The sequence below is a fragment of the Pipra filicauda genome, unplaced genomic scaffold (genome assembly GCF_003945595.2).
Source record: "Pipra filicauda isolate LSUMZ 115617 unplaced genomic scaffold, ASM394559v2 scaffold299_size895176_pilon, whole genome shotgun sequence".
In the NCBI taxonomy this organism is placed as follows: domain Eukaryota; kingdom Metazoa; phylum Chordata; class Aves; order Passeriformes; family Pipridae; genus Pipra; species Pipra filicauda.
The window spans coordinates 33062-49847 of record NW_024104419.1 but is presented as its reverse complement, the minus strand read 5'-3'; the positions used below and the strand labels follow the sequence as shown (position 1 = coordinate 49847).

General features: G+C 42.1%; 1 protein-coding gene across 1 annotated transcript; it reads left to right on the top strand.

Moving 5' to 3' along the window:
• The first annotated feature begins 3964 nt into the window (after positions 1–3964).
• LOC114001026 (protein-glutamine gamma-glutamyltransferase 6-like) lies at positions 3965–16776 on the top strand. The gene is made up of 13 exons (XM_039383080.1): positions 3965–3971; positions 5891–6064; positions 6258–6497; positions 9969–10087; positions 10370–10495; positions 10659–10839; positions 11085–11220; positions 11619–11722; positions 11810–12052; positions 13307–13624; positions 14618–14781; positions 15442–15566; positions 16626–16776. The coding sequence occupies exons 1-13, from the start codon at positions 3965–3967 to the stop codon at positions 16774–16776; spliced, it is 2088 nt and encodes a 695-aa protein (XP_039239014.1).
• The last annotated feature ends 10 nt before the right edge of the window (positions 16777–16786 follow it).

Genomic DNA, 16786 nt, shown 5'->3' with positions numbered 1-16786 from the left:
ATATTCAAGGAACGGTCTGTGTGTGTATAAATTGAACAAAACGTGATAAGAAATCTTGGATAGATAACAATGAGATAATCAGCAAAACAGATTCTCATTCCCTGTGATAAGGGGGTTGCCAAGATCATATCATTGCAATTTTACACTGTAATTTCAAATAAACTGAGGAATGGTTGATTCTTCATTTGCTGTTGTGAGTGTCCATGTTATTAAAAACAACATTTTACCTTCTATTTGGAGACTGTTTGACTTTTGTCTGGCTTTCTTTGTAAATAATTCCTCCTGGCTCCAGATGTCTCTGCACAAACATTCATAAACTCATTTTTACGCATTGAAAGCCTCATACAGTGGAGTTCCAAGGCAGTGTTTCTCCTTATTGCAACTGTGATACCAGAACACAGTGAGGATGAGCTGCCCAATTTATGTCATTTAGCTTTGTTTTCTTTGCTACAGAGTCTGTCCTGACATTTTCCCCTTTTTTTGTAAATCACAGTGACTAAATGAAGCATAGGAAATGTTCAACAAGAATTTGGGTGGTGTCCAATTTGACAAACACATTGGGATAATTGCCCAGCTCAACATACATATTTTAGCATGTTGATATTTTGCACTTGCTGAAAGTCTTCTTCGGGAATCAAAAGGAGGGTAATCTTAAGTCTAAGGGTATTTTAACTTGAGAAGAGTTAGGAATTCTTCACTATAGATTATGTGCCAGGAAGTCATCTTTTAGAGTTCAAGTTTAATAAAACTAACTTAAGCCCTCTATGGAAGGATTGGTACAGGCCAAAAGATGGGTTCCAGGAGCAAGTGAACCAGGTGTAGCCCAGTGAGAGACCTGGTTTGTGGCCAATAATTGTACAGCATTAAATCAATCTCTGACTGAAAATGATCTGTGTGGATGAAGGGGATGGGAAGTCAAGCCACTGCTCTGCTGCACTCTGGACTGTTGGGCCAGGAAGCAACAAAACCTTCACAAGTGCCCTAAGCCAGCTCTGTGCCCCAACTTCCACCACACAGCACAGGGACCCTGCACTGCTGAGGAGCCCAAGCTCAGGCTGCCTATAAAGTTCTCTTGCCCTTGCAGCCTGCAAAATTGCTCTGGAAGGGCACCTGCAGCCCCCCAGGTTCCCTGCTGCCCATCACACGAGGTCAGTGTGAGCCCACACTGGGCATGGGATGAGCTACAGACAGGCTGTGCAAGGAGCCCACAGTGGTGCCCTCTCTCTTCTCCTGGTGCTCTTCAAGGCTCATCAGAGCCAAGAGGTCTCATGGTGTAAATCACAGATTCACAGAATGGTTTGGGTTGGAAGGGGCCTCAAAGACAATTCAGTTCCACCCCCCTGCCATGGGAAGGGACACCTTCCACCAGCCCAGGTTGCTCAGAGCCCCATCCAACCTGGTCTTGAACACTTCCAGGGGTGGGGCATCCTCAGCTTTCTCTGGGCAACCTGTGCCACTGCATCACCACCCTCACAGTAAAGAATTTCTTCTTAATATCTAATCTAAACCTACTCTCTTTCAGTTTGAAGTCATTCCCCCTTGTCCTGTCACTCCAGGCCCTTGTAAATAGTCTCTCCCCATCTTTCTTGTTACCTTTTAGGTACTGGAAGGATGCAATTAGGCCACCCCAAAGCCTCTGCTTTTTGAGGCTGAACAATCCCAGCTCTCCCAGCCTTTCCTCACAGGAGAGGTTCTCCATCCCTCTAATCACCTTGGTGGCCTCCTCTTGGCTACTGTAAACCACCTTAGAAGTTCAAGCTGCAGCACAATCTCGGATTTAGAATGTGAATATACACTTAACGACTTCATTTTACATCTTAGGTGTGAGAAACCACCCAGGCTGTGCTAAAATCAAATGAATTGCACCAACAGAAACTACAGAAGCCTTTAAATCAAACCTCTGGGGGAGTTAAAAGGAAGGCAACACCCTTTCCCTGCAACACTCCAGGTGCACATAAATTAATGTGTCAGATTAAAAGTGGGACAACTTGGACACAGACTGACAGAACACATTCTGCAACTTTGTGGAAGTTATGCTGCTCCCCCCTTTCTAGAATAAGGTAGCAATAACACAAGGGTAAGGTGCAATTTGGTTACCCTGGGGGTATGAAGAGTAGACAAAATTATTCAGGAGATGACTGAAATCAAAAGAATTCATTTTCCCCCTGAAAGTTAGCAAACTGCACTGCAATTTCAAGACTCTGATATGGGGGAAAAGGAGAAACAAAGTACTTTGAACCATTTTGAGGAGGAACAAAGTATTTTGAACCATTTCGGACGATGGGCGGGGGGGGAACTGAGGTAGGAAAACACCTGTGGCAACATTCAGTCATTAGTCACTCAGGAACCATGACTGCAGCATTCCAAAGGGATTACAACAGCAGCTTTGCTGTGGTGAAGGCACAGACCAGCAGGTGCCAGTTTGGGATGTAGGCCAGTCTGAGAGAGGTTCTGGTGGCTTGGTGAACGCGGCTGTGGGCGTGCCTTGCAGAGGTAAAGGAGGTGGTTGCAGCCAAGACAGAAAAAGTGTTCTGAGATTTAATTACGCATGTGAGTAGCAAGGAAGAAGAAAGGAAACAGCCAAGTGCCAGTGGGAGCAATGTGTAACATCTGAGGCAATCCCTGTAAGTACCGAGCCCTGGACTTAAGAACTGGTCGATGCGGTTTGTCACTAGGGCTGCGTGTGAACACCGGGGAACATCAGAGGCTTGTGGCTCTTATGGTTTCCAAGGAATATGAATTAAGGAAAAGAGAAAAAAGACCAACTAAAGAAGCTTTGAAGAGCAATCAAACCCATTTGAGGTGATTCTTGGAACAAGTCCTGACTGCTCAAACATCCCGGAAACTTCCCAGAGGAGGAAGCGCCACTGAACTATAATGTAAGTGGAGGCACTCTGTGCCAGGTACACTGCTGCCTAGTGGGGAAATTTCAGTGCTTTTCTTTTGGGGTAAGGCTAGCATGACTGGTCTATTAGTAAGTACTCTCTTAGTCTTTGGTATGAAAACAAAGTTTCTCAGAAAGGTGCAAGAATGCAACTTTCTTGTAAAAATCAGCCTTAGAAACAGCTTAACTTCTGCTTCCTCAGTTTGTTTTTCTTTCTCTGTAACTTGAAATGCAGATTCATTCATTTTTAAGTCTCTACTGAGTGCTAGAATATGATCAGTGGAGCTGCAGAATCTTAAGCAGATAATCCTCCTCAAAACAATGTCACTTTACTACCTGTACTCTTTTAAGTGATGGTACGAAACCAAAAAGAAATATATTCATTGTTGTTAAAATAGACAGCCTTAGAGTTTGTGCTGATAAAAACTACTCGTATTTAATATTTTGGGAGTTCTGTTTGAAATAAAACTTCTGGGCAATAGTAGTATGGAGCTAACATAACAGGTAAACAGACATTTGTTTCTGGTGGAGTTCATAATTTCATATAAGTCAGAGGGTATTGGAGATAATGTGAGATTGAAAAAAAAAAAAACCTCTAAAACCAACTCACAGCTATTGGACACAAACAGAAGTGATATTAACCAACATGGAAGTTAAGTCATCAGGAAATGCTCCTTTTTCCTTCAGATGGCTTTTATGTCCCACCATGCTCCCCATTTCCTCACCCTTAAAGATAACTCATTCATGGCACACCTATTATCTTTGTAGGAAGTTCTTTCTGTCTTGGGATTCAGGAGCATGCATTTCCTCTGAGTAAATAATTTTGGTATCTCCTCCCATAATTACACCCACATTGAGTAGGACCTTTGGCATTAGACATCTACATATTATAGGAACCAGTTAATTCGTTTGACAAGCCTACAGGTATTAATAACAACGGCTAAGTACCTCTCCCATCTCTCAAATTTCAGCTGACAGCACAAAAAGATTGCTGGGCTTTCTTCTTTTTATGATTGATGTGACTTGGACAACCTTGAAGGCCAAAGCAGAAGCTGTATGCAATTCTCATAAGCTGAGGGAATGGCAGGTGAGTTCTGCGAGTCATTTGCTTCCCTTCAGCAGGTACTTTCTTCAGGACTGTTTCCTCAATATACATGCCCTGTAGGTATCTGCTCAGATTTCTTATCTGAAGGAAATTCTATATTGTAATTTGTTCTTGCACTTCATTTTCTGAAGTTTTATTGTTGTTATTGTTAAGACCTGTTTGAGAATAGTTTTTAAGCTAAACAGAGAATAATAAAGGCAGGGAGGAGAAAAGAAATTCCCATTATTTCAAAAGGCACCATTTTTTAAATGCTGTGTCAGAAATGTGTTATGCTTTGTATTAACAAAATCTGTGTAATCCACCCTAATGGAGCTGTGAGCATGGAGCCCATAGATGGGAATTCAAATATGCATTAAAACCCTACCAAAGGAAAACAACGACAGTATGTCTGCTTTTTAAAGTTTAAGATGACTGTTGAACTGGGAAATTGCAAAGCAAGGTTCTCTCTCATTTAATGATGGGACAAACATTTACAAATCAGTTTGTAAAATGTTGCTTTGCATGGAAAGCAGCACTAACTGCAGTTCATTGTTGTTCCAGATACTCATGCTAAAGATTCTCCTTTTCAGCCCGTCAGTGCTTACTCACTTAACTTCTTTATGGTCTTAAACCAGAAAAAAAAAATCCTTGAATTTAACTATGGCCCTTTTTTTGCCTAAGTTAGTTTTCACTTTTACCTCTTCTTCAAAGATTAGATATAAATTGTAGTTTAATTTGCAGCTATATTGTTTCAGATCTGACTTGGTATTTAATTTTTAAGCTCTATGGTATGAGATAGACCTGGAAGCTTGTTTGAAGATTCCTGCAATAACTGCATAGGCCTTAATCCATCCTTTCCATCCTATTCTTTTTGTTGTTATTACTTTTTTCTTTTGACTTCCCTTTAAAATGGTGGTGGTTGTGTTCCCCCCATTCTGTCCCTCCACCCCCAACCTCATTGCTTTTATGACATTGATATTAATAAGAGTGACTTGGAAGAATCTTCACTGAGGTGCTTGCTCTGAGCATTTGCCAAAACTTTCTACACAATGCTCCAGGTGTACTTGGGAGAGTCTCCCAGGACAGACAGAAACACAGAAAGTGCTTCTCAGCCCTTCCAAAGACAGTAAAACTGCTCAGGTTTGAGCATGGCAACAAAACATGAGCTATAGGAGGGAAAACAATCATTCAAGAAAGATCATATAAATACCTGCTTGCCAAAAAGGTAGTTTAGCATTTGAGGTGGCAAGAACCACTTGATGGGTTTTAAACCACAGACCATAATAACAGCAAATGTGCAGGAGGACGTGATATTGGAGAACTCCAGGCAAACTGCAAGTCATCAGAATTCCTCTAGGACATGAAGCTAGTGCCTACTAGAACAGGAATTCCAGTGGTTCAGCTGTCACTTTGAACAGAGCTAGATTCAGACAGAGTGATTTCTTTGTCAAAAGCTCCAATATGTCTGGAAACACCTCTTGTTCATCCATCTCTCACTATGCATTTTTCCTTTGCACCTAGGCCAAATGGCATCAGGGTTTAAGCAGGAAAAGTAAGATGTCCTAAGTGCCATTCCCAGGATCCTAAAAATATGTATGTTTAAAATATAGAGGGGTTACAGGCCACTTTATTTGCTGTTGATAATGAAATTACACCAATTTGCCCCTGTAAATTTTTTTTTTGCCCAGTAGTAAAACAGCATCCAGCAGTGTATAGGAAGTATGTAAGTCCCAGTGTATGACAGCCCTGTAACAAAACCCAAGCAAAACTTTCTGTTATTGACCACTAAACTTAATTTAATGGCTCATGTGCTTTTTAGCTGTACTTCCTCCCGCAGAAGGTAATTGCTCTTAGCAGCCTCATCGTGCCACTAAACAGCTTCTTTCCCTGCTGGCTGCTTCTTCATGACTTCTGTTTTACAGACCTGACCCCCACACACATCAGCTGGCAGCCATCAGTGAACGCAGCCAACCACCACACTGACAGATATGCCAACACCGAGCTGACCGTGAGGAGAGGACAAGGCTTCACCATCACCCTGTACTTCAACAGGCTGAGGCAGAATGGGGAGAGCCTGGCATTTGTCACTGAGATAGGTAACAGTCCCTTAGCTCAACCCATGTTCACATCTCTTCTCCTTGTACTTCTCTCCCTGTTCTATTTAGAGATGCAATTTGTCTTCGTGTGTTTCTAATGCTCTTCCCCCTGCAATATGCTCAGTTTCAAGTGCGAGGTTAATACTGAAATCCCACTCTGGAACGGAAACCAATCCACCCTTCTTTCTGGCAGGGCCATACCCCTCGGAATCCCATCGCACCAGGGCTGTGTTTAACCTCTCTGAGGCCGGGCCCAGTGGCTGGAGTGCTGCCCAAGGACCCAGCGAGGCCACAGCCACCAACTTTGTGATAACCAGCCCAGCCAACGCTGTCATCGGGCGATACAACCTCACCCTCCTGGTAACCTCAGGGAACAAGATCTCCTCCAGATACCTGGGGCAGTTTGTGTTACTCTTCAACCCTTGGTGCACAGGTAGGTGCCAACACCTTTGTTCTTGAACGTAGCTGACCCTGTTGCTTCATATCTGCCCAGAGAGCTGCTCCCTCAAGCTGTCTCTCTCTGGGTCATCGGTGGCTGCAATCTCAGTGCTCAGAGATCTGCTTTTAATACATTAAAAAGCTGCTGCCACCCCCCTCCCTTTTATCCTAGCAAAGTGTGCTATATGGGGTTATATCACAGACTCTTTAGAACTGAGCAGATCACTTTGTCTGCAGACAAAGGCTGACAGGCTTTTGTAAGTCCATGTACTTCTCAGAACTCGGAACAAGGATACAGTAACATCCTTGACTTGCACCTAAATCAGAGCGAGACTGCCCTTGTAGATGTTAACTGCAAGGACAACAGCTCAACTAACTTCATAAAAACTGGGAGGGCTAAAAGTGAAGATTGGCAATTCACAGAATGGTTTGGGTTGGAAGGGACCTTAAAGACCATCTCACTTCAACCTCCCTGCCATGGGCACAGATGACACCCCCCAGGTCAGGCTGTGCAGGGCCCCACCCAACCTGGCCTTGGACACTTCCAGGGATGGGGCAGCCACAGCTGCTCTGGACAGCCTGTGTCAGTGCCTCACCACCCTCACAGTAAAGAATTGTTTCCTAATCTCTAATCTGAGTCTCTCCTTTTTTAGTTTATAACCATTCCCCCTTGTCCTATGACTCTCTGCCCATGTAAAAGGTCACTCTGCCTCCTTTCTAAAAGCCTCCTTGAAGTACTGGAAGGCCACAAAGAGGTCTCCCCAGAGCCTTCTCTTCTCCAGGCTGAACACCCCCAGATGTCTCAGCCCGCCTCCATAGTAGATTTTTTGCAAATATGCCCTAAAACATGATATTCTAGAGTTAAGAGAGCTCTTAGCCATCCCAGTGAGTAAACAGTTTATAAAAGAACAGCAACCACAATCATCCACTATTTTCTTCTGTGACCAAATATTAGTCAAGGGCCACTAAGAAATATGTTAAGAGCCAAGATGAAAAAAAAATGTTAATTAGCTCAGCAAGTCTTGGAAGTCAGAAATAATTACAGAAGTATGTTCAGGAAACTCAAGACTGTCTCTGCATAGACAGTCCTGAGAGAAAAACCTCCCCAGAACCCCCTGAAAGATCATTTGTGTGTAACTTGTAATTAATGGAAACCACACTGCTGGGACAGCATTATTTGACAGCTCCTGAACTGGAACACCAGAGGTACTCCTGAGACCAGACAAACTCCTCTGAGATGAAAACAGGAAAATTAAGCTGCACCATTACAATTTAAAACTAGTAATGCTGCAGAAGAGCCCTCCAGATTTACCAGATGATGCAATGGCTACTGACAGATAAAAGGGAGTATCCTTGAAGGAGGATGCTGGTGAAGTTCTATAGAGTGGAAAAGCTCCCTGATCCTGAAAAACAGGAACAAATTCAGTTTGATTGTATGTAACCACTATGGTAAGTGTCATAGCAGAAAGGAAATAGAACATTTATTTTCTCAGCTATGGACAAATGGCAGATCTGGCCTGTAGATATGGTTCCAGATGTGAGATTATTCTTTAAACAGGAATTAATTCATCAACTGGAATATCAGTAAAGAACCACTTAGAAGAAAACAGTCAGGACTAGAGACAAAAGGAAAAGCACTGGGTTGCAGAAAAGCTACTAATGGATCCTTAGGTGTCATCTGAAAAAACACTCTGATCAAGTAGTTCATCACTGACTTTGACATGCTGACATTAAGCAACATTGTCCATGCACAGGTGGGCTGGGACAACACATAGAAACACTGGCTGACCTTAGAGACTGGGGTAGGTCAGAAGGAATAAGATACAATAACACAAAATAAGAGATCGCACGTTTAGGGAGAAATAACAATAATTTCAATGGCAGAGTTATCACCTGCAAGTCATGAAGAATGTGGAAACGCTTGTTAATCAAAGAACAAGAACCAAAGTGAAGTGGCCCTGAAAAAGGAAAATCAATCTTAAACTGTATAACAGAAAACAGTCAGATTTAAATATTAATGCCATTGTATGAGGTGATGAAATCTCATCATTTGGAATTTTCTTTCAGCTGATCTTTCTTGAACAGAAATTATTAATTAGAACATGTTCACGGACCAGAAAAAAAAAAATCTGGTTTAGCAAGCCATAAAAATTTATCCCCTTTGGAAGAAGGGGCAGAGAACTAGCTCACAGGGCTAGAAGGATCCTAGAAAGTTGTCTAGTCCCACACCATCCTCAAGGCAGGTCCTGTTCAGCACTTAGGTCATTCCTGACAGGTTTTGAATTCCTTCCTAATGATCAGCCATTAGGGAAGCTCCAGTACCTCCCCTGGAAATTCCCTCCAATAAAACACCAGCCTTTCTAATAGAAGTACCTCCTATTAACAAACAAATCTTTCTTGCTTCCATTTCAGCATATAATTTCTCATCCTACATATGATAGACACCAAGAATAGATTTCCTTCCCCCTGCCCCATCCTGTTCACAAGAATTTCTGGAATTGACTGCCATGCTTGGCCCATTCCTCACCCCCATTTTTTTCCTACCTTAAATAATTCTGAGTTAATTCATAACTTAGGTTTTCAGGATTGCTCAGCATTCCCAGTGCTCCTCCCACTCTTTCCAACTGGTCCAGAGCTGGAACTGCACACAGGTTTCCAGGCTCATGCCACCCCAAAAGCTTAGCAATCAACAATAATGACATTATTTTTAAAAAACATGGACAGCAACCACAAAAATAGATTTATATCACGTGATATAATTTTTAAAATAAATTGCAATCTTTTTATTTGCAGGAAGGGAAGGATGGGAAGTTCCTATAGGAAGGTAAAGAAGTTGACTCAATAAAATAGAAAAGCTGATTTTTTTTTTTGTATGTATTTCCTGAAATCCTGGAGCTTTCAGAAGATATTTTTAAACAGTATGGAATTAAACTCAGAGCTAAGCAGATATTGCTACTTAAAGAAGGATGAAAACAATCTAAACCTCTGTGGGAAGCCAATGCTTTCATAGCAGCTACATACTGTGCTTGGAAAACCAATGAGGAACAATGAAACCCAAGTGAATGGTTGAGCAGGCTTTCCTAATAACTGGAAAACATAAAAATGTTATCTGTGTGTTTCTTTTCAAATGTCTGTTCTACTTCTTAACTACCCTGAGAAGACAGAAAAAAATCTGTGAACCTGGACTTTTCTCACAGAAACACAACGTTTAGGGGACATTTAAATCATACACAAGGGCTACACTAAAAGTAGGGGATAAAAGTTAAGTAATATAATAAGGATCTTTTGGGTCCCTGTCCCCCCAGGACATTTACAATAACAGACATTATCACTGAACTCTACATGTTCACGGAGCTGTAACGATGTGTTTTGCAATTAGTAGTTTTCCCCTTGCTAAATCAAGACAACAATGTTTTTGAAAGGTTGCTAGTGTTGCAGCTTTAAGCCTGCCCAACTTGGTTTTCAGGTGATGATGTCTTCATAGCCAATGAAAATGAGAGGCAAGAATATGTTCTGAATGAAAACGGAATAATCTTTGTGGGCAACGCAAGGTACATTGAAGCAAGAGCATGGTATTATGGACAGGTAAGCCATAAGGAATTTATTTTGACTCTCATTCTGTCCCAAACAGCATTTCTCTTATCATTATTTGCCTCTCCAATAGGCCTGTTTATGTGAAAACTGCACAACCCTGGGTAGCCTTACTTTGCTCACAGTGTGTCTAACAGTGTCTCTCAACAGTGTCCCTCACTGTCCCTGTCACCTCTGGCCTGGAATATCTCAGAAAGGAGGAACCGCAGTAAAATCTCCTTTAATTCTGTTTGGAAGCCATCTAATTTCTTAAAAATGTATCTTATCTGATCACAGTTTCAAGACCTTCTAAACATCTGCCTCACCATGCTGGATCTGAGCCTGTACTACCGCCAGGACCCAGGCATGGACGTGTCACGGCGAGGAGATCCCAAATACGTGGGCCGAGTTATCAGTTCTATGGTAAGAAACGGGCAACTTCACCCAAATCCCACAAAACCTGAGCAGAAAGAGTCAGTTACACCAGGGAGACTCAGCCACCTGCATCTTATGCAATACAATTAACCAGATGGGGTGCACGATGCACAGCTCATTTCGTGCATTCTGTCCACTGGCCTCTTTTTAGATCAATGGAAATGATAACGACAACGGAGTTCTCCTGGGAAAGTGGCAAGGAAGCTTCCACTCTCATGAGAATCCATCCAGGTGGGATGGCAGCGTGGTCATCCTCAAGAAGTGGCGCCAGGACAACTACAGGCCCGTTCAGTACGGCCAGTGCTGGGTGTTTGCAGGTGTGATGTGCACAGGTAAGCCCTGGGAACACAGGACTCTGCTGAGATGGAGGCACTTGTGACCTCTGGATTAATCAAAAAACCACAAAGCAATAAACTCCACAAGAGGAACAGTGCTGTGAAGAACCCAAATGCTGAAGAATCACAAAATATTTAGACCCCTAACTTTGTTTCTCAGATGTTTGTGTAATCATTGAGCTGCGTGGGTTTTGTTGTATTCGTTGCTCATTTGTTTTGGTTTCTTTTAAAATATATTTCAGTTCTGAGGTGCTTGGGGATTCCAACCCGTTTGGTTTCCAATTTTAACTCTGCCCATGACGTGGATAGAAACCTGAGTATTGACAAGTACTATGACAGCTCTGGAAGGAGTCTTAATATCAGCAAGGATTCCACATGGTAAATATAATTTCTTGCATCTCACTAATAACTAGGGAGGGGATTTAGGAGACTTAAAAACACGAACACCAGTGGTACAAAAGCAACCGAGTGGACACAATGTAATACAACTATCTAAATTAATACTGTAGACATCCATTTGGAAAAAAAAAAAAAGAAGAGAAGAAAAAAACCCAAACAACATACTTCATGGTTGTCTCCCTCCCTGCCCTGAGGTCTAGACCTCAAAAACAGGCATTAAATCTGTCCTTTGAAAGAGGCAGTGAGTTAGTATAATGAGACAGCCTGTATCTCAGTTTGGAGAACCTTTAAGAGCCAAAATTCACTACTCCTTTCAAACTGGAAGCCTGTATGACTCTATATGACCGTGCTTTCTAGACATTGCTCTTTGTCTCCAGGGATTATCACGTCTGGAACGAAAGCTGGTTCGTTCGCCCAGACCTGGGAAGGTCGTACAACGGGTGGCAGGTTTTAGATGCGACCCCGCAAGAACAAAGCAAAGGTAACAGTATAAATTACCAGTGTTTAACAGTGGCTTCTCCAAACTGAGCACAGCTAATAGAGTTTGGCCTTCTTTCTCACATTCTAGGGATTTTTCAGTGTGGCCCTGCCTCCGTCGTAGCCATCAAAGAAGGCGAGGTGGACTTGGATTACGACACCTTGTTTGTGTACACGGAGGTGAACGCTGACTGCAACAGGTGGATCGTGTACAACGATGGCACCAAGAAAAGGGTTTATTGTGATACTGAAATCATTGGCAGGTTCATCAGCACCAAAGCCCTGGGCAGCAACGCCCGGGTGGATGTCACCGCTAACTACAAATATCCGGAAGGTAAAGGGATTGTCACGTTATCTCCTTGTTATCACGACTGTTTCCTGCTGAGTTCTTGGTGCTGGGAGGCAGGATGAGCAACCTGCTTTGTTTGAGCACCTCTCCGCTTTCCTTCAGAAAATATTTCCACCAGTGTTCTCAGATTACTTCCTAAATACAACGGGTATTACCTCTGGCTTTGTGCATTTAACAGTTTCCTTATTAGGGCACAACACAAAGTACACTTTAGTCCCTTACACAGAGGTATAAAATTTAATACATTCAGAAAACAGGGCTATAAAATACACCTTACTACCCAAGGCAGACCAAAACCCTCAGGGTGTCATACCAAAACATCCTGAAACTGGGTCCATTGTGTATCATGAACTGTGCACATATCTGTAGTATAGGACACTGAGGTCACTAAGTACTAGTTTTCCAACCTATCTGGCAGAGGGAGTGGGGCAACAATCAAACCACTAACCCAAAACCTTAAGCTCCAGTCCTCTGCATTATCTCCCACATGGCAATCACATACCCAGCCATTCAGTGTTTGCACTGTCAGTGGACTCTGTCTCCACATCATTGGATTCTGGAATCAAAACTACTAGGAAAGAGTAAAGGGACTAAGTGTCATTCAACTGTATTTAGGAAAACAAAGCAGCAAAGGGTTAAGAGCTGCAGAGCCATTTGCTTGCAGGAATATTTTTTTTTATCTTCCCTCAGAAACTTGGTACACAGATCTTTCCATTTTGGTTTTTTTTTTTTGGAGGTTTGTTTTGGTTGTTTTTTTTTTTTAATTTAGGGTTACAGATTTCATTTAATAGTTTGCTTAATGTTTATGGCCCAAAGTCTTAAAAAAAAAAAAAAAAAAAATCTCTATTTCACTTGTTTTAAAATTTGCCATTTGGAATCAGTGGCCATATTTCAATACTTCACTCTTCAATGTTTTAGTGCAACTGTATTTAATACAGAGGCCGTCTGTCACCAGATCAGCAAAGACTTATCACAGTGCTGCAAGTTCTGACCAGAGAAAGAGAAATCTTGCTTCTTTAACAAATACATTATATTTCATTTCAGTGATTTATTCACCTTATAACAGTGCATTTATTACTTCCCTGTGAAAAACCTGAACAGAGGATTAATGGAGATCTGGGGAACTTTCAGGTGTTGCATATGCAGAGCTGACACCCTGTACCACTCTGAAAGCCTTTACCCAGAGGAGGTGCATTCGCAACAGAAGCAGAGTTTTACTTGGTTCTCTCCTTCCCCCAGGCTCTTCCGAGGAAAGACGTGTTTACAAAAAGGCCTTGGCCAAGATATTGGGAACGAGTGTCACAGAAGGACGCACAGAATCTGCGGATGGGAGACCCTCAGAGACAGTCAGAAACCCTGGCATTGCTGGGAAGTTCAAGCTGGCTGAGCCTCCAGTTTTTGGCAAAGACATTAATCTAATCTTAGTTCTCAACAACCTCTCCTCTGACCGCAAGGCCGTGAGGGTGGACATGAGTGCCTCCACCATCCTGTACACCAGGAGAACAGTGGCAGAGATCCTGAAGGCAACCACTTCTGCGGAGCTTGGTCCTAAACAAGGTAACTTTTAATGGTCCCAAGGAGCCAATCTAGCCCTCTTCCTAGCCACAGCAAGGCAACTGGGAGGAAGAAACATCAGTATCATACCTAGATCAGCCTCATAGTGCATCCAATTCCTACCATCTCTTAATAGCATTGTGATTAAATTTTACATGATTTTTTCCCCCACTGAAAACTTTCACTACTTCAAGAATGAATTGAAGGTCTCATCAAATGTTACATAGAAGGCTACATTTATGTTACAGCTCCAGAAGCAACACTATACATATGTGTGTGTGTGGCAAGATCTATATATCTATCTATATATATGTGTGTGTGTGTGGTAATTATTACATGTACATAGGAACATACCTTACTATAAACAAATAAAAGAAGTCTGATGTGTGCTTTCTGGCACCCAACAAGCAACACTTTAAAAGAAATCAACTAGGACAAAGTTTAAAAGTTACAGCGAAACTCTGTTTTGAAGAGCCACAGCTACTGAAATTATTATAGAGATCTTTTTCATCTCCAGGGGCTACAAAGATATACATTTTTCCCCATACACAGCAGGAAAGTTGTAGGACTACAGTGAGCAGCTGACCAGGTCACTTGAAAAGGATCTCTGTGAAACTTGACCCAAACTTTCTTCTTGACTGAGGTAAAACAAAGAGGATATAAGGAGGGAATAGATAAAAATAGTTACACCTCTAATTGTAAGAAATACAAAGGGCCAGGAATCCAGTGAAATGCAGAGGAGAAGACTCCCTCAGTTTCAGAACAAAATCCTCTATTCAAAACTGTAAGGGTCAAATGAGTTAAAGTAGAAAATGATCACCACAAGAGGGAAATACACAACCAGTCTCACAAGAAAGAAATATAAACAGACTCCATCTGTCTTATCTTTTTTTCTCTTCAATAATTAAAAAAAACCAAACAAACCTTGCTGTAACTCTCTTTTCTTTAGCTTTCTTTGAAAATGTAATAGTTCCTAAACATATGTCTGTATTCCAGGGAAGCATATCCGGGTAAAGATCCCTTATGCTCATTATGGAAAATATCTGACCACTGACAAAAGGATCCAAGTCACTGCTCTGTGTGAAGTCATGCGCTCGCACGGGCTGAAGCTGCTGGTAGAGAAGACAATCATTTTAGAGGACACAAACATCATCATTAAGGTAAACAATTCTCTCCCTGATGTCCCAAACGGACACTGAGGGGTCTTTCTGGAGGTCAGATCTTAAGATGAGAATTTGGGGATAAATTAATTCATTTAGGCTGCCATTTCAGACCTTGCTCCAAAATCCTGCTGCTTAAATTGAGAAGGCAAGGATGGGAGAGGCCAGTTCTGAACCTTGGCCTGAACCTGACCCTGTTCTTCAGAACAGCTCTTTCTTTCCCAGTCACATGCCACAGCTTTATGTTCACAGCACTCGTTCTCATTTCAGGTGTTCTAGTTACACAAGTGCTTGTGTTGCCTTTAAACAACTTTGCCTGCTACCAGAATAGAGGTTTAAACCCTTGATTCCAGTCATTGCTAGGGCCAGTTCTTATTGTTTCGACACTTCAGTTCTCATCAGTGATGAGCCAAAAAAGAAAAAAAAAAGCCACTGAGCACCCCAAGGATCAGGCAGGTGTCAGGGATGTGTCTGTGCAGGCAGGGCTCTGTTCCACTGAAATTACGCACAAAATATTGCAGACAGCTCCACAGCACAGCTTAGCTAAGCCAAGCCCAGCTTCAAACACCAGGAAAGCTGTCAGCTAAATGCCACAGCTGAGTTCTGACTCCAGAAGAGAGTAAACCAGTGACTGATCAGAAACGTGCCTTTGTCCCGCAGCTTCCCCGGAGGATTGTGGTGAACAGAGCTGCGACTCTGGAGATCTCCTACGCCAACCCCCTCCCCGAGCCCGTGAGCCGCTGCGTCCTCCTGGTGACTCTGATGAACCAGCAGGTCAAGATAAAGTAAGTGAAAGCTGCAGCACGTACTCGGTGCTTCCAACGCGACCAACAGCACGTCACGTGTCTCAAAAAGAAAAAAAAAACCACCCAAACACGCTCTAATCGTCTTTTTCATATTTTCTATTTATGAAACAAAAATGCCACCAGGTGTATATTGGGATGTTATTGTTTCTTAATCACACACTGTTTGTTCCACTTAGGAACACCTTCCACAACTGAAAAACTATTAACATTATCCTTCCCTGGGAAAGCAAACATGCATGTAGAATTCTTTTGTCTCTCTGAAGTTTGCAGCTTGGCTTCATGTTTCTATTTTTAAGCACAATGCCCTAATACCACAGGTATAACTCTGAGCTAACAAGTCAGACACTGCCATAGCTCCCCTTGCTTCAGCCCAAACAAGAAGTTGCTCTGTCCTCCTTTAAAGCAGGAGAAAAATATGCCTTTTTGAAATGTAAACCCATGATTTTCTATTGTTTTTTTTTCTTTTTCTCTGGACTCTGCTGCTTTATGCATTAACTCACTGTTGAGTAGCAGTTCGTATTTCCTAGAGCTTCCTTTTATTAGTATAAAAAAAACGTGACTTGCTGTGGCTCTGGAACTCTTTGGACAAGAGAATCCATAAAAATATGGAGAACATTATTCCAGTTGAAGACTAAGCCAATTTAGGCCAAAAAAAAGGTAAAAAACAAAGCATAATGGCCATTAGAAAAATCATGTTATTGCCAAAATGGATATGAACCGAGCAGGTATTGGACAGATCTTTGACTTTAGAGTTTTCCTGTTCTGAGTTTGTGTTGACTGTCCAAATTTGCAGTCAGCCCTAAGGCCTGACATGGCACTTCTCATTTCCATAAGTCTATTCAAGAGTAAATGAAGATAGCACTGTCTCATTTCTTAGCCCACACAAAGCCTCAAACCTTAAGTAATTCTCAAAACCCAAGGCTGGGGCACAAGTAACCGTTGAGTCCCTTGCTCTCATGCACTCCTATTTCTTGGGAATCTCATAAAAAGACAATGTAAACCTGAATTAATTGATTTTTTTCCCTTTTTTTTCTTCAGTTTGGCACGACTGGCACCGAGGGAGAGATCAAAAATTTATTTTGAATTCACACCTCGGAGGAGTGGGCCCTTACAGCTGCAAGTAGACTTCTCTTGTGACAAATTTTCACACGTTAAGGGATTTGTAACCATTGCAGTAGCACCTTCATAATGTGATGGAA

Coding starts and splice junctions, on each gene's coding strand:
- LOC114001026 (XM_039383080.1), top strand. Junction 10,840..11,084: donor TGCAGGTGTGATGTGCACAG/GTAAGCCCTGGG, acceptor AATATATTTCAG/TTCTGAGGTGCTTGGGGATT. Junction 15,567..16,625: donor AACCAGCAGGTCAAGATAAA/GTAAGTGAAAGC, acceptor TTTTTTCTTCAG/TTTGGCACGACTGGCACCGA.